Source organism: Oryx dammah, unplaced genomic scaffold (assembly GCF_014754425.2).
Source record: "Oryx dammah isolate SB20612 unplaced genomic scaffold, SCBI_Odam_1.1 HiC_scaffold_25, whole genome shotgun sequence".
NCBI classification, from domain to species: domain Eukaryota; kingdom Metazoa; phylum Chordata; class Mammalia; order Artiodactyla; family Bovidae; genus Oryx; species Oryx dammah.
The window spans coordinates 11,126,832-11,148,822 of record NW_024070209.1 but is presented as its reverse complement, the minus strand read 5'-3'; the positions used below and the strand labels follow the sequence as shown (position 1 = coordinate 11,148,822).

At 47.1% G+C, this 21,991-nt stretch overlaps 2 protein-coding genes across 2 annotated transcripts; one reads left to right on the top strand and one right to left on the bottom strand.

The window, feature by feature from the left end:
* Positions 1-164: 164 nt before the first annotated feature.
* Positions 165-5,002, bottom strand: PRADC1 (protease associated domain containing 1). Its single transcript, XM_040223926.1, has 5 exons — positions 4,184-5,002; positions 2,070-2,170; positions 1,383-1,492; positions 944-1,111; positions 165-718 (listed from the first exon to the last, which is right to left on the bottom strand). The coding sequence occupies exons 1-5, from the start codon at positions 4,248-4,250 to the stop codon at positions 598-600; spliced, it is 567 nt and encodes a 188-aa protein (XP_040079860.1). The 5' UTR covers positions 4,251-5,002; the 3' UTR covers positions 165-597.
* CCT7 (chaperonin containing TCP1 subunit 7) lies at positions 4,546-21,431 on the top strand. The gene is made up of 12 exons (XM_040223924.1): positions 4,546-5,444; positions 11,020-11,173; positions 11,805-11,911; positions 13,356-13,481; positions 14,239-14,291; positions 14,645-14,816; positions 16,871-17,035; positions 17,773-17,961; positions 18,687-18,784; positions 19,332-19,464; positions 19,960-20,166; positions 21,063-21,431. The coding sequence occupies exons 1-12, from the start codon at positions 5,439-5,441 to the stop codon at positions 21,282-21,284; spliced, it is 1,632 nt and encodes a 543-aa protein (XP_040079858.1). The 5' UTR covers positions 4,546-5,438; the 3' UTR covers positions 21,285-21,431.
* Positions 21,432-21,991: the final 560 nt, after the last annotated feature.

Sequence of the window (21,991 nt, the reverse complement as noted above, 5' to 3'; positions counted from 1 at the left end):
TTGGGATCCAGGATTAGCAGTCTGAGCACTGGTCCTGAAGGACCCTGGGCAAGCCTTGTACTCTCTCTGGGCCTCAGTTTCCTCCCTTCAGAACAAGAGCGTGGGACCAAGTGAGTGTTTGAAGCCCCCCACCCCACCCCTGTGTGCTTTACTGTAGGACACAGTTGCAACCCTGATGAGAGGCTTTATTGCTAAAAAGTCACTGAGGGTTTATTAAGTCCTCAAACACCAGCTCCTTACACCATTCCAGCAACTGCTGTGAAAGACTCTGGGTGGGAAGGCTGGAGCCAGGTGGGATGTGACAGGTCTCAGATGGCTCTCAAACCACCTGCTGTTGGCCCCTTTAGTTTCAGACCCAAGCCCACCAGCCCCAGGGCCTGGCTCTTGCCTCTTCCCATAGCATGAGACACCTTAGGAGCCCAGGGAAGGAAAGGCCAGTGGTGTGGCTTCCTTCAGCTGAGCCAAAGCCCAAGCCCTTTTCCTCTACCTGGCTCCACCAGTTCCCAAATGCTATCCCCAAATCCTAAACAGCAGAATTCCTGGATTTTCCCTTCTCAGCCCAGAGTTGCTTATGACTGGAATGTGGGACCAACTCTTCTACCAGAAGGTCCAGGGCGGTTGCAGCAGCTCAAAGGTGGGGATGCTGGTGACATTGACTGGGATGGAAATGATGGCCCAAGGCAGCCCATGCTGTTCCAGGGAGCGGCGGATCATGTAGCTGGGAGGGCATGGAGAGAGGTGGTGATGGTCACTTCCCCAGCACCCCATCATGCCCCACTGTCCCCATTACTCTGGGAGTTCCAGAGCCTGAGGACTTTTTTGGCCCTCCAACCAGGGCACCCCAAGATGAGGCTTGTGGGTAGGGACTAGTAATTGCCCTTGACCTCCCCAAGTTGTGGCACCCAGTTTGGTGCTAATACAGCCAGAGACAAGGACCCCTCACCCATCTCGGCCAAGCAGGAAGAGGGCGGGGATGTCAGCTGTGCGCTGGGTACTGTCCTGAATCATCTCCACGTAGAAACTGTCATTGTCAACCGCGTTGTCAGAGATGATCACTGCCCGTCCGCCGTGCTCCTGCACCACCCGGGTCTTGGAGAGGAAGGAGCAGCCCCTGGAAGAGGTGATGATGAGACCAAAGAAAAGGCAGGGTCCTAGCTATTCCCTCCCCAGACCACCACCCTGGGAGGGTACCAGAAGGATCAACCATGAGGATTATTTTTTTATAGAGGCTCACAAGTAAATGGCCAAAGGCTTGGATAATTTTAAGACATTTCTTAAAGACTCTTAAAAAGACGAATTATTTAAAAACACTTATTTCAAAGTATCACCACCAACACTGATCTCAGACTCTCCCCTGGTGCCTGTGCCTGTCCGCGCCTTACCCCCTCTCCACCAGCGCGATCTGGTCCTGGATGAAGAAACCGTTGCTGAGTTCCCCGCAGGCCTCTGAAGGTTCCGCAGGGACAAGGTGAATCTGCTCATACCTTGTGTGCTGAAAGATAATTAAACAGGTGAAAGTGTGGGGAGGGGTTAGGACCGAGCTGATCATGCCACTGTATCAGCTCCTCACAAAATGTGAAGAAAATACGTGATTTCTGTGTGCTGGACACTTGAGCACTTTTACTCAATTCTCACAATTGTCTGGTTGTCCTATCCCACCCTCCCTTTCTTTCTTTCTTTCTTTTTTTTTTTTTTTTTTGGTCAAATCATTATTTTTTTTTTCCACCCTCACTTTCACAGACACAGGTAAGTTGCTATGGACCCAGACTCACGTATTAATAGTTCAGCGGTGGAGCTAGCAGAGCCTTTGGCTTTTTTTTTTTTTTAACTATTTCACATCCTTAAGAAGACAGTTTTTTCCTCTGTGATGCCCAGGTCTGTATTATACCCAGAGGAACCGCCGGAAGCCCTTCCTTCCTGGCTCTATAACCCCTAGAAGACAGAGCAGGATTCTGCCCCCTTCTCTGTCCCAGCACTCAGGTATTGATTGAATTGATGAAGGTCACCTCAACTTAGTAGGGGGAAATGTGGAGACAGCATCAGCTATGAGGGGGCCTCCCTGAACTTACAAAGATACCGCCAAAGTCCTTGGCAGGTGTGGCTGTGAAGATGTAGCGAATGTCCCCAGGACTCAGCACTTGAAAGTACAAATAATCATGGATACGTAAGCCTGAAAGGTAAAATGTACAGGTGAGAAGCCTCAGGGGGAAAAGCTGGTTCAGGTTCAGATCATGGACTCCATGCCTTCAACAGGCTGGCTATGGTCTGGGCCCAGAGACCCAGCTTCAACGAACTGTGTCCTCGAAGTAGGTAGGATAGATGGTCTCTGCCCTGGGGAGGATAGAGCTGATGCAGACAGAGTTAGTGACCCCAGAGGTTTACAGCTGCTGCTGCTTACAGAGGTGAGCCAGGGAGACTGAGAGTTCCAGTGTGACCTCTCTGAGGGTTAATTCATCTTTGCTCTGAAGTAGACCTAAGAGTTTCAAGGTGGTAGATGTGGTAGCTGTTGTAAAAAAAAAAAAAATCTGGTTCCACTGCCATTCCCCCCTCGTCCAATCACTACCATTTCTTATCCTAGCTGATGCAGCTTTTTAACTGGTCTATCTTAGCCTCCATTCTTGCTCCCTAAGGTCCATTCCCCTAACAACTGCCAGGAATTTCCTAAAACGTCAAAGCATATATGATCATGTCACCACTGCCAGAGCTTCAATACCCTTCAAGGACTTCCTTTTGCACTTAAAACCTAAACTCTAGTCTGCAAGGCCCTGCTTGATCTGGCCATTGGCAGCTACTCCAACCTCATCTCTTTCCTTCCTGTGTTCTAACTACACTGGCTTCCAGTTTCTTCACATCTCCAAGTCTTCTCGCAAGTTGCCTCACCATACCGCACCTCTGCCTCTTTATAGGGCTCACTCCTATTCATCCATCAGATCAGTTTCTCAGAGAAACCTGCCCTGTGACTGCCCTCCTTTTATGCCCATTTAAAAATGTACTTTGTCTCCAATGACACTTTTAACATAATTTGGAATTATCTTTTGTCTCTCTCCTGCACTAGAACAAGGACTTAAGTATGTAATTTCATTCCACACTGTATCCACCTTAACCAACATAGTGGCTAGACTGTAAGCAGTGCTCCTAAAGGTTGTGTGGATGAACAACTATTTCTGGCAAGGAATTGCCAGAACAACTAGATTTTTCTGGGATGTGGATCTCTTTAGTACCAAAGTGTAATGTTTTACCTGAACTTAAGTGGCTGGTTTCCTTAGCCCAGAGAGATTGAGTAATGTGAAAGGGTGGAAACTTATGCCACAAGTCGCTACTGTGTGTCAGGCCTGGGATCAACTGTGGCTTTAGCTGTCCTTTTATACATCCTAATCAGCCACCAGGTAGAGGTCCACTGGTTTGGTACTGGGCTACACATAAAGCCTTTTGTCCTGGGAGTGGAGGCTTCCTGTCAAACAGAGATGCACTCCCAGGAGAACTTCCTGGATTAGCACTAAAATTCCCCTCCTCCCTACACATCTTTGCCTAGCCTTTGTATCCGCTGATCCGTGTAAATTAAGTGTAGATATACACGTGCTCACGTATGTATATGGGTGTATGTTTACATTCTCATGTAGGTGCAAACAGGTTTGGTGTGTGCATATGTGCTAAGTGCGTGTAAGCCCACAAATAGCAACGTGTGGTCCCATTTATGTATGAGTGCTCACATATTTCCAGCTTGTAGTATTCCTGTGTGAAAGTCACTCAGTCGTGTCCGACTCTTTGCGACCCCATGGATTATACAGTCCATGGAATTCTCCAGGCCAGAATACTGGAGTGGGTAGCCTTTCCATTCTCCAGGGTCCCCTTTACGTATGTGAGTGCTCACATATTTCCAGCTTGTAGTACCCCTAGGTGTTTCTTGTTCTTCACCCCCGTCAGCCACCTAAGTCGGCGCTAGTGGGGGTAGGGGGAGCCTTCTTTCGACGTGGGCAGCTGGAGACTCACAGCCCAGCCTCAGGCCGCTCCCAGTTAATGTCCCTGGGGACCACTATCCACCCACTCCAGGTGCCGGTGTCTGGACCTGCCTTGCTCCGAATTCGCGGGGTCCCCAAGGTGACCCGTGGCCCCCGGCCCAGGACGCGCTCAAGCTGGTCCGCCAGCCCCGCCCTGAAGCGTAGCCCCGCCCGTTGCCGCTCACCGTGGGCCGCGACGCACGCGGGGAGCCAGAGCACGAGACACCACCAGCCCGCGGCGCCGGGGACCATCTCCAGGGCCCGGCCGGGCGCCGCGCTTCTTCCAGCCACCCCGCCGCGCGTAGCTAGCCGGACTTCGGCCTGACAGCTGCTCTGGCCTCCCGCCCCCGGACCCGCTCACGCCGTCGGTTGGCTGACCGGAATGAGGCCTAGGACTGATTGGCTCTGAGGCCTGCTTATGTAGCCACATTTTCCGCCCCTACGCCCTAGCCCACTTCCTATTGGTCGAGAGAAGTGAGGCCGAGGGCTGATTGGTCTAAACTGTTAACTGCAACTGTCGGCCCCCGCCCCAGCATTTCTCTTTTTGGGTTAGACTCTGCAGGACCTTTCAGGCAAAGGGCGGGCCCCGGAGGCCGCAGGAACTGAGAATGGGAGACCCGCAGGACTCGCCTCAGCCCCGAGAGTCTTGGCTAGTCAGCTTGTGCGTTCTCGGCCAAATCCTCACCGCGGCCGCTTCGCAAGACAACGATTTATCTTCTACCTGTGCTTTCCTTTTCCCCATCCTCTTGGGAAGGCATTCGTCTAGTGCCCAGGTCTCCGGCGACCCCTGCTGTGCTCATCCTCTGCCTAGTTCCACGGGCGTTTGTGCGCTCGTAGTCAGTAGGCTCTGGGGATGTGGCCTGATGTACCCGACACTCGAGGAAGCTCTGACAGTGCCAAACCAGAAAACGAGCATTCGGGCCAGGTGCCCACATGTGATTTTGGACACCTAACCTCTCAGCCTCAGTTCCCGCATCTGTAAAGTGGGCGTGATCGTGGTACTACCAAAACGATAGTGTTTAACAACGAGCTCACTCACGTCAAATGCTTAGTAAAAGCCTGTCTCTCAGCAGTCTATAAATATATGCGTTTATTGCATCCCTTGGTCTTGGGAGATAGGGGGAATGGAATTAGTTAGTGGCTGACGCGGCCGAGCAAGGATTCTACATGCTCAAAAATAATGGCACCATGGAAAACCGGCGAACCTTCCCTTACCAACGATTCTCTTAGCTCTCACCGAGGCCCAGCCTCTGACCCTTCTAGCCACGCCGACTCTGTGGTAGCGAACCATAGAGTGGCGGAAGTGGCCCACCCCTTCCTCTCCCGGTCCAACGGCTTTGTGAAGCTTCTGGGGATTTCTCTGGCGCGGAGCATTGTGGGGTTGCTGGGCGTCCCGGGCGCGGAGAAGAGGAGTAGCCGGCCACTGGATAAGCTTACAAGATGATGGTGAGTCGCATCTCAGTCATCCGGCCCCATCCGCTGCCATCTGGTCGGTAGCTGGCCCGCCTGGCCTAGGCTAGTCTCATAGAACCTTCTCCTGCTTATTGACTCGGTTCTCGCTCCGACCCTCTGTCTGTGAGGGACCCCGGCCCGCTACCGCCTGGTGGGCGCGGGCCCGGAGAAGCTGCCCTCAGCGAGGGTTTTGTGGGGCTCAAGAGGAGGCTCCGGTCGGGCCGGCTGGGGACTACAAGTCCCAGGGTACTTCGGGGCCTTGAACCTGCGTCGGTCACCCGGTTTTCGGAGCCCCCCATAATCATGACCTGGCTCAAATGACTGCAGGTTGAGCGTGCATACGCGGTCCAGGGCCAGACTTGGAAGCTCTGGCTGTCTTGAAAAATGCGGATGTGAAGAAAGGTGCTTCCTAGAACCGGCAGAGGCAGCATGGGGACGGAGCCCAAGGTCTCAGCTGTGGTCTCTCATCGCCCCGCTCCCTGCGCCCTTGCTGCTGCATAATTGAAAACAGATCCCTCCGCTCGTACTCCGCTCGTCATCCCTTCATTCATTAAGTAAACGCATTTTGTTGTTCAGTCGCTCAGTCTTGTCTGACTCTTTGCGACCCCATGGACTGCAGCACACCAGGCTTCCCTGTCCATTACCAACTCCCGGACTTGCTCAAACTCATGTCCGCCGAGTCGGTGATGCCATCCAACCATCTCATCCTCTGTCGTCCCCTTCTCCTGCCCTTAATCTTTCCAAGCATCACGGTCTTATCCACTGAGTCAGTTCATCTCATCAGGTGGCCAAAATATTGGAGCTTCAGCTCCAGCATCAGTCCTTCCAATGAATATTTAGGACTGATTTCCTTTAGGATTGACTAGTTTGATCTCCTTGCAGTCCAAGGGACTCTCAAGAGTCTTCTCCAGCACCACAGTTCGAAAACATCAGTTCTCCAGCACTCAGCCGCCTTTATGGTCCAGCTCTCAGATCTGTACATGATTACTGGAAAAACCATAGCTTTGACTATACAGAGCTTTGTCGGCAAAGTGATGTCTCTGCTTTTTAATACGCTGTCTAGATCCTTCCAAGGAACAAGAGTCCTTTAATTTCATGGCTGCAGCCACTATCCGCAGTGATTTTGGAGCCCAAGAGAATAAAGTCTGTCACTGTTTGCATTTTTTCCCCATCTGTTTGCCATAAAGTGATGGGACTGGATGCCATGATCTTTGTTGTTTGAATGTTAAGTTTTAAGCCAGCTTTTTCACTCTCCTCTTTCACCTTCATCAAGCGGCTTTCTAGTTGCTTTCTGCCATTAGGGTGGTGTCATCGCATATCTGAGGTTATTGCTATTTCTCCCAGCAATCTTGATTCCAGCTTGAGCTTCGGCCAGGCATTTTGCACAATGTACTCAGCGTATAAGTTAAATAAGCAGGGTGACAGTATACAGCCGTGACACACTCCTTTCCCAGTTTGAATTAGTCCACTGTTTCGTGTCTGATTGTAACTGTTGCTTCTTGACCTCATACAGGTTTCTCGGGAGGCAGTTAAGGTGGTCTAGTATACTCATCTCTTTAACATTTTTCCACAGTTGTTGTGATCCACACAGTCAGAGGCTTTAGAAGAGTCAGTGAATCAGAAGTAGATGTTTTTCTAGAATTCCCTTGCTTGTTCTGCGATCCAGCAGATGTTGGCAGTTTGATCTTGGTTCCTCTGCCTTTTCAAAATCCAACTTGTACATTTGGAAGTTCTTGGTTCACGTATTGTTGAAGCCTAGCTTGAAGGATTTTGAGCATTATTACTTTGCTAGCATGTGAAATGAGCACTGCTGGGTGGTAGTTTGAACTTTTAGTACCTACTGAATGTACTAGGCCCCTAGTACAGCTTCTATGGTGCAATTTCTCAACCAGGAGAATGGGCAGGGCAGTGGGGGTGATGCATTAGAGGTGAGAAGACCCAGCCTCTGACCCTATCTGCCCTTCCAGATGTGACATTAGATGGCTTTTCTAGTTGGCCACCTAATTCTGGGTCTCATTTTCTTTAGGGAAGCAGGTGAATCGTGGAGGCTGTCTGTAGCCCTCCCCTCCCCCCTTCTGTGGCATCCCTTTCTCCAACTCGGAGCTACAGGTACCTTCCATGGGCCCCAAACAACCTCGGTGGTGTCCCCTGAGTCGCTGTTGACCAGGGCCAGCTCTCAAGTGTCTGAGGTAGAACCCTGACCTGTGGTCCCTGTGCCCTTGGCGGGTCGCTTGTCTGTTTTTATCCGTCCAGCTCAGTTCTCTGTTCTTTTCCTGCTTCCTCAACTTCTGCCTGACCTAGTCAGTCAGACTGACAGCTGTCAGGTGTGCAGTCTACCAAACGCCCTGAGAATGCTGCTTGTGCCTGAGAGAGTAGGAACCTGGCGTTACTCTGTGTACCCTCTCTCCCTTTCATACATCCAGTACTGCCTTCTTCAGCCGGTCTTCACTGTCACCTCTTCCCTGAGGTCACCTTCATCTCATGCCGTGGCAGCATAGTAGAACACTTGAGAGTAAGGGCTCTGGAGCCGCACCGAATGCCTGTGTTTGTGATTGACTGTGCCACTTAATGGACGTGTGACTTTGAGTGTGGTATTATATTTCCAGCCCCCAGAGTTCTTCTGACTTGTGATAAAACCCTTCACCAAGAAGCCCCAGACCACCACCTTGGCTTTTTCCTGAACTGACCCCTGCTCTATTTCCTTGCTTATTGCCTTTTTATAGCTCTCCTTTTTGTGTGTGAAACTTAAGTCACCAAGAACTCTTCTTGCTGTTATTGTTTGGTACCTGGTGTTGAATTGGTACCTGGTACTGAATTGGTACCTGATACTCTGGAAGCCTTTTGTGATTGAAATAGAGGTAAGAGGGTTCCTCGAAAAGCTCAGTCCTGTGACTTCGGTACAACCACACAGAAGGTATTGATATGTCCTTGCCTTTGTGTTCAGCTGCATGCCTTAGCGTATGAACACCTGTGGTTTTATAGAGCATCAAGCTAAATAGTGCTTATTAAAAGTTTTTAAGGAGAACGAAGGTCATTAAGCTGAAATTAGCAAGCCTCTCGTGGTAGGTACCCTTGGCAGATTATTGGATTCTGCTGTTGTTTCTTCACTTGAGTAAAAATGCAGTTGGAAAGTAACTTAGGACACGAGCTGGGCTTGCCCTTGAAGGCCTGACAGAAGAGGCACCATCCTGGTTGACCTAGCTTGGCTCAGTCCAGCCCTGCTGCCTTTTCCTCCCCAAAGGATCTCTGTACCCAGCCTGCCATTTCTGTAGGGCCCATACAGCATAGGAACTTGGGACAATGTGGTCAGCTGCTTCCAAGCCCTTCCTGCTTGTAGTATCACCATACTGCTGATGCTTTTCCAAAAATAAGAACCAATTGCCACCGTACTTCATGATGTGTATAAAGCACTTTCAAGTGTATTTGGCCCTTGAATAACTCCGGGAGTTAGGGGACCAGACTCTGCTAAGCCAAAAGTTTGCATATGATTTAGTTGGCCCCCCATATCTTGATTTCTCTGTATCTGAGGATTCAACCAACCTCAGGTGGTGGTGTACTGTAGTATTTACTGCTGAAAAAAAACAGGCATAAGTGGACCCACACAGTTCAAACCATACTGTTCAAGGTTCAACTGATAATGTAATTGGAATTTTCAGCACCAAAAGCTTCTGTATACTGCTTTATATGTGGCCAGATCTAGGCACTCTACACATTGAAATTAGTGCCTTTACACATTACCTTTATGAAGCTTGTATTTTAAGATGGATGGCAATATAAACATTATGCTTGAGAAAGAGCAGAGAGAGTTCTGGGATCCCCTGTTCCCAGTGCCCATGTTAACTACTGTTGAGAAGAATGGCAGCTCTGAGGAATTGCTGGCCTAGTGGGAAGAAAGTGGTTTTGGTAGAATGTGGCAGTGTGGCTCTTGCAGGTGGGATATAATTTGGAGTTAGAGATGAGAAAAATAAACACTGGATAAATTAGACTTGGTGGGGTGCATGACTCTGTTGAAGGGACTAGGAAGAGATTAAGACTCAAGTTGGTTTTTGATTGATAATGTAAATCTCTGTTGGGGCAGGGTTGGACCAGAGATGACTTGAGGCTGCCCTGAAGAATGATTTAGCAGGACTGGGAGAAGGGGTCTTTGGGGAACCCATTTTTCTTGCAAGGGACCTGAAGGGATTCTGAGAGTTCAGAGAAGCCATTAAGTAATATATGATATGTTTGTTAGGAAAAGTTGAAACAAAATAAAATGCCCAAGTTTCAAGATTTTCTTTACTACCACTCTCTTACTTATTTGAGTTTGTTGTGCATCTTTCTATCCTGTTTTTATGCAGTTGCTCATTATATCTTGCCTCTTATAGTTATTTTTTTGTTTTTTTACCCCAGTGTAAATTAGACTATGCCATTACTCTGCTAAAAGCTTTTCCAGGACATCCCTTCTTTGTAGGAATAAAATCTGTAAACTCCTTACCATAGTCTGCAGATGAGGAGTGATTTGATTCCTGTCTGTTTCTTCAACCTCATTCCAGTCTTTTGCTTACTCACTACCCTCCAGCTACACTGGGCAAAGAAGTCAGATTTTTAAAGAAATTGTTCAGTTAATGTGGAGTCAGCCTCATGGGTTGTTTGACTTTCTAGTTTGTGAATTCCTGGCTCTTTTTGTTGGACTGAGACAGCCTGATGCTTTTCTATGTCTTCTCCACTCGAACACTTGAAATATCCCCTGGGGTAGACATGGGCAGTAACTGTCAAACTTTATATTTGCAATCCACAGTAAGAAATAAATTTCAAAGCATAGGGTTGCAGAGGGTCAGATACAACGTTGGGACTAAATAACCACATAGCCTAATTGCACACACATGGCTAACATAACACAAGCTTTGAAACCGTATTTAACACTTACCTGTTTTACATACATAAAATCAGTCATAAGAGAATAGTGACTGTTCTGAGACCAGTGCAAAATAGAGAAAAACTTGTTTAGGGTATCTGGTTGGAGATCAGTCACAAGAAAGCTTTATGGAACCAGCATGAGAGATGGAAACACTGCTGTACAAATTAGAGTTGTTTTGTCAGGCAGGACAAACATGCCATTTGTTTATCTGCCTAGCCATTTCCCTACACTCCAGCTACCATCATTGGTAAAACCACCTGCTTGGGCATCTCTGGGTCAACATCTGAAGCTCTTGGCATTTCATTCTGCATCAGTGCCCCATCTTCTCTGCGATTTAGTTCTCATGCGGTTGAACGGGTGTTTGCCGGAGTGAGCACTGAGTACAGCCTGCTTCCTCCTGTACGGTGGCCTGACTCCTCAACTTGGGAAACAGGGCCAGAAGCTGAAAGGGCTATGCTTTTTCAACTGGGCACTGAGGAATACATTATTTGTTCTTTTTGACTAACTCAGTGCTTCTCCAGCCATTTTCTGGTATACCTGCGGAGCATGCTATCTCTGGGGGTAGAGGCTGTTTAAGGAATAGATGTAGTGGATGGACATTGGGGGAATGTGGTTTAAAGGGGCCTCCAGATTTTCTTTTTTTTTTTAAGTGAATTGCTCTTTCTTCTCTAGCCCACACCAGTTATCCTGTTGAAAGAGGGGACTGATAGCTCCCAAGGCATCCCTCAGCTTGTAAGTAACATCAGTGCCTGCCAGGTGATTGCTGAGGCTGTCAGAACTACCCTGGGCCCCCGTGGTATGGACAAGCTCATTGTGGATGGCCGAGGTAAGTGCAGAGTTTCTCAGACCAGTGTGTAGAAGAGGAGGCTCCTCTAAAGTGTTTGGGGCCAGCAGAGATTGGCAACAGAAATCCCTCTGCTTTTAAGATCGCTGAAGGATTGCTCACTGTGAAGCTACTTCTTTTCATACATTGTCCTGAATGCTGAGCCTCTTGGGAATATATGGGAGAAGCCAGGTCAGGAATCTTGCCTTGTAGAGAGATTTGGCCTAAAAACATGAAATAGAACCTTCCGAAGTTGCCTGTGGTCACTCCTGGTGTATCATGTTGCTGAGACAAATTCCGCATTATGTTTTAGTGTATTAATTTACAAGTGAAATACCAGGGTATCGACTGTTAAGAATATCTAAATGATTATCCATTCTTATTTTTTTTAATGTTTTCTACATCCAGTAGAGGTTTGCTGTTCAGGGAAAATGAAGAGCTCATGGTTTTTGGAAATGCGTGATTTTAGGTGGCCCTTTGTGCCCAGAGCTAAATCTATAAAAAGATCAGTTCATTCCCACCACAAGACCCTCTGTCCTGTCCCAGTAAAGTGTATATGGGCTCCAAGTCCATCTAGAAGTCAGAATTTAAGAAAAGATCTTTACATTTTTACTTTGTGTTTGTCCCTTTAAAGGCAAAGCAACAATTTCTAATGATGGGGCCACAATTCTGAAACTCCTTGATGTTGTCCACCCTGCAGCGAAGACTTTAGTGGACATTGCAAAATCCCAAGATGCTGAGGTAGGAATATCAAGTCTATGTGTTTCAGTGGAGATTGAAATACATGCCTGTTTGTTCCTTTGCTCTTCTTTCTTGAAGCATTTTGATTTTATATCTAGAACCATAATTTCACAAATACAGGTTTGTAGAACTATGTAGATGGAATTAATAGCCCTTTAAAATTCCTTCTGTTTCACTGTGTGTGGCTCAGATGTCAGGACCAGGCCTATGTGCTGTCATTCATATGAGTTGCTCAGTAAATAATTTAACCTCTCATCTGTTGGTTGCCTTATAAGATGGAGTTGGGGATTGTTTCCAGTTCACTTTTTTCTTTCTTAACAAAAAAATTTTATAGTGGTAAAACACACATAACATAAAATTTGCCGTTTTATGTTCCTGTCAGTGACATTAACTTGTCTTTGCCTTTTTAAAAATCATTTCTAACACTGGAGTCTTATTGAGAGAGACAAGTTTGCATTTCAGAGTGTTACAGATAACATCCCAAAGTTATATTAAAAGGTCTATTAGGACCCTGTAGCCTGGAAAACAGTATGGCAATTTTCAACAAAGGAATACCTTTCTGTTTAGGAATTTGGCAGCTTAAACCCTTTGCCACCGTAACTTTTTTTCTGCCTGAAATCTCTTACATTCCACAGAAACATAGTGAGATAAAAGTAAATTTCTTCTATATCAGAGGTTAACCAGTTTTCTAAACAGCTTTTTTTTCTCTCAAAGAAAAGGGGAAAAAAGCTCTTATTCTTTTTCTCCTTTATTAAAAATAAAGTTTAGATCCCATTATGGAAAATTGCCATTAAGAAAAACAAGCTCTTAATCTGCTTATTCCAAATAGTGTTTAAAGTACAAAAGACTTTGATCCTTAGAGGTTTGTTTTGTGAACTCCTGTAGGATTTGTTCCCATTTATCTCATACCCTTTGCTACCATTATTTGTTAATTGTGACATATTCAGTTCAGTTAAGTTGCTCAGTTGTGTCCGACTCTTTGCGACCCCATGAATCACAGCACGCCAGGCCTCCCTGTCCATCACTATCTCCCGGAGTTCACTCAGACTCCCGTCCATCGAGTCGGTGATGCCATCCTGCCATCTCATCCTCTGTCATCCCCTTCTCCTCCTGCCCCGAATCCCTCCCAGCATCATACATATTAGCATTATAATATTATAAGCATGTATATTATGTTACTGATCATAGTACCTTTGTCCATAGTAAGTAAGTTCTTGGTTAATTTGTGTATATGATTTCATATTCTGGGGAAATTTGTCCAGATCAGCCCTCTTTGGAGAATAGGCCTGGCTATGGAATTAATTTTGTGCCCCAGGACCATTTGATGGGATGAATAGCTACCCAGCAACACCCCAGTTTAAATGGATAGATTGCCTAGAAAATGGAGTTTGGGAGTTTTGTTCCTGAACGTGAGTGATGTGAGCTCCCTGTCATCCTGTTCCAGGTCGGTGACGGCACTACCTCAGTGACCCTGCTGGCTGCAGAATTTCTGAAACAGGTGAAACCCTACGTGGAGGAAGGATTGCACCCGCAGATCATCATCCGCGCTTTCCGCACTGCCACACAGTTGGTATGGGGGTGCTAGTGAAGCTGGGCCGTTGGGGCACCTTTTTGTTTCTCTTAGGATATGGTCTGTATTGGGTTGTGGAGGGTCTGGGGACAACATTCCTTGAATATTTTCTGAATTCTACTCCATAGAAATCTCAGTTCTACCATTCAATAGCTATTGACTAGGTATATTACTTAGTCTGTTTAAGCTTCCAGTTTCCTGACAGACCATGATGTAGATGTACCACAGGCTGTCAGTAAGTGAGAGCTGTTTTGTTTTTATCGAGTACTTCATAGCACATCTTGAGACCTTGCTTTTATTGACCTTTGACTCTCATTCTTTAGCTTGGGGCAAGTCAGTTCCTCTTCACCTTACTTTCTTCACTGTCTCTGTTTTGGGGTGGTGACATTAAAATGAAATCATATGTGAGAAGTATGTATGAAAGGATATCTTTTGAAGAAGATGGCTTTGAAACGATACAGTGTTTAACATACGAATATGTGTATCATGTATTACATAACATAGTTAATATATAAATTACTGGAAGTTGTCACTGGTCCTGTTCTGTGCCTGCTCTACATTTCTAACTTTGGGCATTTTTCTAAACTAGAGCTTTATATTTTTCTGGGCAGCTGTAAGACTTAGAAATATTATTTCGGCTGTCGAGTAGAAATACTTAAGATTTTGGAGTAAAGATTAGGGACTAGCAAGAGATTGGGATCCAGTTTTCCAGTTTGTTTTTAATGTGAGAGACTCACCCAGTTTCTGTTCTTGGCAGGCAGTTAACAAGATCAAAGAGATCGCGGTGACTGTGAAGAAGGAAGATAAAGTGTAAGTTTGCAGTGAACTTTGTCAGAACCTTGACTTCCCATGGCCAGATTGGATGCAGAAGTGTGCTGGAATACCCTGCATGGACTGGGGCTGTTTGGCTCTTGCTAAACCCCTTACTGTACCCCAGTCCGTGTAGTACAAGAGAGGCTGTAGACTGTAGTTGAAAAGCTGTCACTCATGAAGTTCTTTGACTGCAATTACCATCTGTCACTGGTAATCTGCCCTAAAGATTCAGAAGACAAAGGGTTGAGGGCTGAATTTAGAGGCCAGAATAGAAACCATCTCCACATTGCAATAGAGTCCGATAAGAGGGGCTTTCAAGGCCTGATGCAGGTCCCACCCTTGTGTCCCAGGGAGCAGAGGAAGCTGCTTGAGAAATGTGCCATGACTGCTCTGAGCTCCAAGCTGATCTCCCAGCAGAAAGCCTTCTTCGCTAAGATGGTGGTGGATGCGGTGATGATGCTTGATGATTTGCTGCAGCTTAAAATGATTGGAATCAAGAAGGTGCAAGGTGGAGCCCTAGAGGTGAGCCTGCTGAGGCCTCCCTAGGAGGCTCTTGCTTTCACATCAACCCTGTAGGCAGCTTGGCTTAGGAGGACAGCACGCGTTAGAGGAATAGAGAGAGCTCACTTGGGCTGGAAGCCAGACTGAAGCTGTGTTCCTCATACTGTGGCTATAAGCTGTCTCCTGTAGGTGCATTTTGTAACCTCCACAGACTTGTATTACTTGTCAGCAGAATCGAAGGGTGAACTGGCTGATTTTCAGAATCTCAGTGTTAATATCTGAGGAGACAGGGCTAGCTCTGATAAGTTATCTGAAACCCTCTCAATAAATATAAGTACTTTTCAGTACATTCTTCTCCAAGTGGTACAAGCAGGCTCTCCCTTCTTTTATTCATTTATCTTGAACAGATAATACAGAAGTCAAGCTGTGTAGAAAGTCCTAAAGGAAAACAGAAATGTCTCCTACACCACTCCTGCCCCAGAAACCACTCTTAACTGTGTGTGTTCTTCCAGACTGTGCATCTATAAGTATAAATGTAAATATTGTTTTCTGAAACGAATGCTCACCTGTAATGCATAGTGTCCTGCCACTGGCTTTTGTTTATTTAACAACATATTTTTTCACTTATTTAAATTAAAATAGTGGCTAGTGTCTACTGTATTTGCACAACACAATTGCATTTTCATTCTGTTGGTCTCCTCCTCTTCTTCCTGTCATGGCGCATGAGAGTGGGATGAGATTCCCTTTATATAATAAAGCTGTAAAGAATCTGAAAGTCACCTGAGCCGTTCCCATGCCTTTGGCCCCCAAATGGTTGTGTTTCAGCCCATTCTCTATATCATGGCTTGCTGACATTGTCTTTACACACTGCTTTGATCTCAGTGTTCCATCTTCTGTTCCAGAAACCCTTGAGATTAAATTGGCATTCACTAAACTAGGGATCAGAACTGTAATTTTAACTGATAAGAAAGCCAGAGGCTGCAAGCCACACATACGTTCAGTCTGTCTCTTTTACTAGTCCTTTGTCCTGGTAATGCAATTGTTATTTTGTCGACATATAGTTGATTTACAGTGTTGTATTAATTCTCCTGTTCAGCAAAGTGATTGTTAACACATACCTGATTCTTTTTCATATTCCTTTCAATTATGATTTATCACTGAATATTGAAGAGTAGGACTTTGTTTACCCATTCTGTCTAATAGTTTGCATGGTAACCCCAAACTCTTAGCCCATTTCTCCTCCAACCCCCGACCTCCGTGGCAACCACAAGTCTGTTTACTTTGTGAGTGTTTCTGTTTCATAGATAGGTTCATTTGTGTTGTATTTTAGATTCTACATGTAAATGATATCATAGGCTATTTGTCTTTTTCTTTCTGACTTCACTTCCTGAATATACCCTTCTTTATGGAGTGGGAAATGACTAGGTCATTTAATAAGAGATCTGAGACTGAGCCTGCCTTCTCATAGTGTTAAAGTCACTCCCAAGTGCCGTGTGTTTTCTCTCATGCCCTTCTGTTAAATCTGCCACGCAGCAAGCTCTGTTTTGGAATGAGTGGTGTAGTAGTTCATATTTTGAGGGATTGAGTGAGAGAAGCCACAGTGATAACTTGAGAAATGAGGGAAATTTCTGACTGTTATGACCTTTTATTTTCATCTCCTAAAGAGAGGAAGCATCTAGGCTACAGCACACAGGTGTTTGTGCGCTCACGTGCAGTACAGGTAGGGAGGGATATGTGTACGTATGTGCAGTGAAGACTGGGAGGTGTCGAGTTGGAACGACAGTGAATCCCTTGGCACGTGTACTTTGGAGGGTCAATCCTAAAGGACAGCCCAGACAGGCCTTTCCCATGTTTAGTATCTGCAAGCTAAGTGGTTTTCCTTATCCTGAAGGGACAACCAAAATATGTTTTCATGTTTTTCCTAGCATTTAGGACGATGGAAAAACTTCATTACAGTAGTGGAATTAACCCTTTCAGGTTCACAGAAATGGACATGTATTAGTCCAGCACACCACTAACTTGATTTTATTTCATGCCAGTACTGAACTGTTGAACCGTCTGATTTTTTTAAACAGGAGTCCCAGCTTGTCGCTGGTGTCGCATTCAAGAAGACTTTCTCTTATGCTGGGTTTGAAATGCAACCCAAAAAGTATCATAATCCAATGATTGCCCTTTTAAATGTTGAGCTTGAGCTGAAAGCTGAGAAAGATAATGCGGAAATCAGAGTCCACACAGTTGAGGTAGGTCCTCCCGCTGGCAGCGGCATGAAAATGGGCAGCATTCTGGGCCAAAGCCTTGGGCCTTGGTGGTCATCTCGGGCTTAGCTTTGTTTCTCAGGTAACTTGTGGGCTCCTTTCCCCCTCCGATGCCCATAAGTATTGATGTCTAAATACTGGGCCCACTCTTCTCACTCTATTCTCTCTGACCTGGACCTGAGGAGGTTTGGATAGGGCAAACCTGCTGAAACATTATCCTTTGGCCCTGGGGAAGGGGCTTGCGGGAGCCTTTCAGCTATAAAATGAGCCCTGTATTTTGATTCCTCTTACTTGGGCAGATGTGAGCTCTGCCCTTCTAGACTGTGTCCCATGCTGCTGGGACCGGTATGCTCCCAACATTGGTATCAGCAAGGCTATCTCTTTGGACGTAGCATTGTCACCCAGCCATAAGCAGCTGTTCTTGGAAAATGCATCCCCAACACAGAATGGCCTTTGAAGGAAAGGTCTTGACATTGGGGACTCCATGGGTGCAGTGCCTCAGAGGAGCTAGAACTTAGCTGGCCAAACTGCCTCACACCTTAGCAAATACCAGCTCTAGAGTAGCTCCCAGAGCTCAGATTACTTGCTGCTTTTGTGTTTGAAAGTTTTAGATGGTTCCTAAGTTACTTTATAGGGTCCTTGTTTATTTGAACTGAGGGGAGTCTCTTCTGTTTACCCTCTGTTAATTCCCAAATAAACCAATATTTTCTGGGTCTCTTCAGGATTATCAGGCAATTGTTGATGCTGAATGGAACATTCTTTATGACAAGTTAGAGAAGATCCATCATTCCGGAGCCAAAGTCGTCTTGTCCAAACTCCCCATCGGGGATGTGGCCACCCAGTACTTTGCTGACAGGGACATGTTCTGTGCTGGCCGAGTGCCAGAGGAGGATCTGAAGAGGACAATGATGGTAACCAAACTTTCACAGGCTGCTTTTAGGTCTTTCTGGCCCCAGAGGGGTTTTCACTTACCCCTAGTGTACTGGAGTGGTATGTGAATCTGGGCTTGTCTTAACTCTTTTTGCCATAAAACACTTCAGTTCCAGTATGTGCATACTTACTATGTAAGAGTTAATCTAACCAAACAAGTCAGGAAAGCTGATTTGTGAGGGAACCTAGCAGAGTGCTATGATTAGCTGGCTAAGCTCCAGTCTTGATGCTGCAGGCCAGGTTTCCTCTCTTTTTTTTTTTTTTGCTGCATCTTGCCCCTGTGGAATCTTAGTTCCCCAACCAGGGATGGAACCTGCACCCTCGCACTGGAAGCATGGAGTCTCAACCACTGGACTGTTAAAGGAAGTCCCTCCTCCCTTTCTTAAGCATCTTGCCAAGGTGCTTTAAGTTTTAAAGCACTGATCATGACTTCAGTCACTGGGCTCAGCACCCTAGTTTAGGGAAGAGAGTATTGGGTAAAGCTTTTTAACTGGGCTTGTTTGCCCTTCCTGTGTCTTCATTCTGTTTTATTTTCTCCTCTTCCAGAGGGAGCCTTGAGGTCAAGGGTGAGAGTGGCTCATCCAGTGTATCTGGGGCACCGTGGCAGTCTAACATGGCAATCGGCTTTAAAACTAGGTAGCAGGATGCTTGCTTCCCACCTCATGTGATCTGTCACTGCTGGATGATTTTGTCTTGTGTTCTTCAGGCTTGTGGAGGCTCCATTCAGACCAGTGTGAATGCGCTGTCATCAGATGTTCTGGGCCACTGCCAGGTCTTTGAAGAGACTCAGATTGGAGGCGAGAGGTAAGTGGTAGGCCTGGGCTCCCTGTTTGCTTAACTCATGAGACTTGCCTGATGGCCTTCTGCCATCTTTGGTTTGTGGTGTATATATAACAGGCCTCCCAGGTGGCACTAGAGGTCCAGAGCCTGCCTGCCAATGAAAAGCGAGTTCGGTCCTTGGGTGGATGGATGCCCTGGAGGAAGAAATGGCAACCCACTCCAGTATTCTTGCGTGGAGAATCCCATGGCCAGAGGAGCCTGGCAGGCTACCGTAGCATGTGCTGTTGTCTTCTGAAATTTTAATCTCTTGGGGTGTGTAGTGCTCAGTTATATAAAGTGTTTCAGGAAGAAAGAAGGTCAAATCAGGGCTACAGTCTGACTCCACAGTCTTTTATGCTCCTGTGGTACAGCCCTAGACCTTCCCAAGAACACGCCTTTAAGGGCGGGCTTGGAGAACTTTAGTGAGGGACAGAGGAGCAGCTGCTGAGTGTTGGGAGGACTTGGTGAGGTCAGAACACCGTGGGTTGGCGGCAGAAAAGAGTTCACAGATACAATTTGATCCTGGGTGTAGGTACAATTTCTTCACTGGCTGCCCTAAGGCCAAGACATGCACTATCATCCTCCGTGGTGGTGCAGAGCAATTTATGGAGGAGACGGAGCGGTCCCTGCACGACGCCATCATGATTGTCAGGAGGGCCATCAAGGTACTAGACCGGGGGCTTCCAGCCTGCACAGCCTACTCTGCCTCTTGAGCTGCTGCAACCCTGGATTTGTGTGGTGATCCCTTTCCTGTATAACCTGTCCTTCCATGTGGGGCATGTGGGCCCTGATTGTCTCATGGATCATAAGGAAACATCCTCAGTCTCTCAAAATAAGTCATGTTACCTTAAAAGCTAAGACTTGTTCTTGTGAACACCTGTGAAGCTGATGGAGTCAGCCGTCCCAGGGATTGTGCCGGTGCCCTCAAGGTGTAGGAGACCTAGAAGAGGGTCAGAAACCACATGGTTCACCAGATTGCAGTTGGGATGTGCTAGGCGTGGTCCATGCCCTGGCTTCCTGTGGCTTGGGCTGGGGGAGGGAGTGAGGAGCCAGCCTTCCTTCTAGGCTAGGGGGCCTGTTGACTGCGTGGTCCAGTTTGGCCATGGCTGGAGCTTAGAGAGGGAGCTCCTTGAATTTAGAGGTGAGTCTGGTCTTTGCAGAATGATTCGGTGGTGGCTGGTGGTGGCGCCATCGAGATGGAGCTCTCCAAGTACCTGCGAGATTACTCAAGAACCATTCCAGGAAAACAGCAGCTGCTGATCGGGGCCTATGCCAAGGCCTTGGAGATTATCCCACGCCAGCTCTGTGACAATGCTGGCTTTGATGCCACAAACATCCTCAACAAGCTACGGGCTCGGCATGCCCAGGTGGGTTACTCCTTTCCTTTGAGTCCAGGGACTGGGTGGATGGGGCTAGATTCTTTGAGTGTGCTGTGCTTACTCAGGCTCTGTGTGGTCAGCCCAGGTGGTGGTGCTGGAACCAAACCCAGTACCAACTGACTGCCTCCTCTGAGGTCAAAAGGAAAGCCATGGGGTCAGGACTGGTTGTTCCAGGGTTTCTTCAGTGCTTCTTGCAAGGGTCTGGTCACTCCTTTTGGTGCACTGAGGGAACGAAGAAACACGGTAGCCTCCTGCCTGGAAGCGTGTACTACCCGTGTGTACTCGGTTCCTCGTGGGTTCCTCCAGCACGTCAGGGCCCTGCTGACAGTCCAGCCATGGCTGTGCTACCTCCTTGTAGAGCACATCTCTTGAGAATTTACTTTGTTCATCTGCTGTTCAGCCAGCAATTATTTAGAGATGTTTGCTAAATGCCGTGTGTTAGATGCTCGGCGTGATGACGGCAGCGCTCAGTGAGTGGCCTTGCTTCTGACTTGTGGCAGAACTTGAAGCGAGTCAGTTTCCTTATCTGTAAAATGGGGGCTACTGGAAGCGGTGTGATGATAAAAGGAGATCAAGGATTGGAAAGTCATCCTCTTGAGAAGCGTGGTTTGGCATACAGTCCTCGGATGACCTGAGGGTGAGACTGGGGCCTTCCTAAAACCCAGCAGCTTGCCTGGGAGAGGCCCTGGTCCGCACTTCTCAGGTTGGAGGGGTGGTGGAGGGCAGGGACGGGAGGAAGCTTCCAGGCTCCCGTTGGAATGCCGTCTTCCTTAGGGAGATGTCAGCGGGTTCAGAGAGCCTGAGGATGCCTCACAATCTCAGTCACTCAGAGGATGTGCAGGAAGAAATTTGAGAGCAGTTTCCCTCTTGTTCTGCTTTTTCAGGGGGGCATGTGGTACGGGGTGGACATCAACACTGAGGACATTGCTGACAACTTTGAGGCCTTTGTGTGGGAGCCAGCAATGGTGCGGATCAATGCCCTGACGGCAGCCTCCGAGGCTGCGTGCCTCATCGTGTCTGTCGATGAAACCATCAAGAACCCTCGCTCAACAGTGGATGCTTCCCCAGCTGCTGGCCGGGGCCGGGGTCGTGGCCGCCCTCATTGAGGGGTTCCCCAGCCCTCACACGAGTGGCCGGCTGTGCTTACTCTGTCTTGGTCAGATATTACAAGGAAGGGGTCATATTTGGCCCACACTGTTCTCACTGGAGGTTATTTAAATAAAACTTCAACAACTTAGAATCCATTTTGCACATTATTTGGGTGCAGGAATTTTACTCATAAATGACTGTGGCTCAGAACTGTAGAGAAGAGAACTCGGCCAGGGGAGGTGCTCCACTTGAGTGGCTCCTGTCTGGAAGTGTTGCTTTAGCTGCTTTCTCAGTCTTAGAAGCAGCTGGAAGATACGGAGTTGCTTCCTTTTTTCCCCCCTTTTTTTCTGACGTCATCTTATTTAGCCCTGACCTTGCCCGGAACTGCTCCTGGGGTTTCTCTGGGTTTCTGTTAAATGCATTACATTATATCTTGTCTAACCCTTTTACTTCCATATTCTTTTGACTTGGTCCCTTAATCTTTTCTTATTTAAGATCTTGAGGTTGAGGACTCTTGAAGCAGTGTTTCTAAAGTCTTCTTAGACTTCTTAGAAGGGCGTCCATTGAGGAGGTGGCTGAAGGAGCCACCTGGTTTAATTCAGGCATTAATGGTCTTGGGGGGTCCCTTCTGCTTTCTTGTAACCAGTGAAAGTTGAAACTGGCCGGCACAGATAAAATCAGCATTCTAACTGCCTCCTCCTTTATGCTAGTCCTTCTGCTCCCT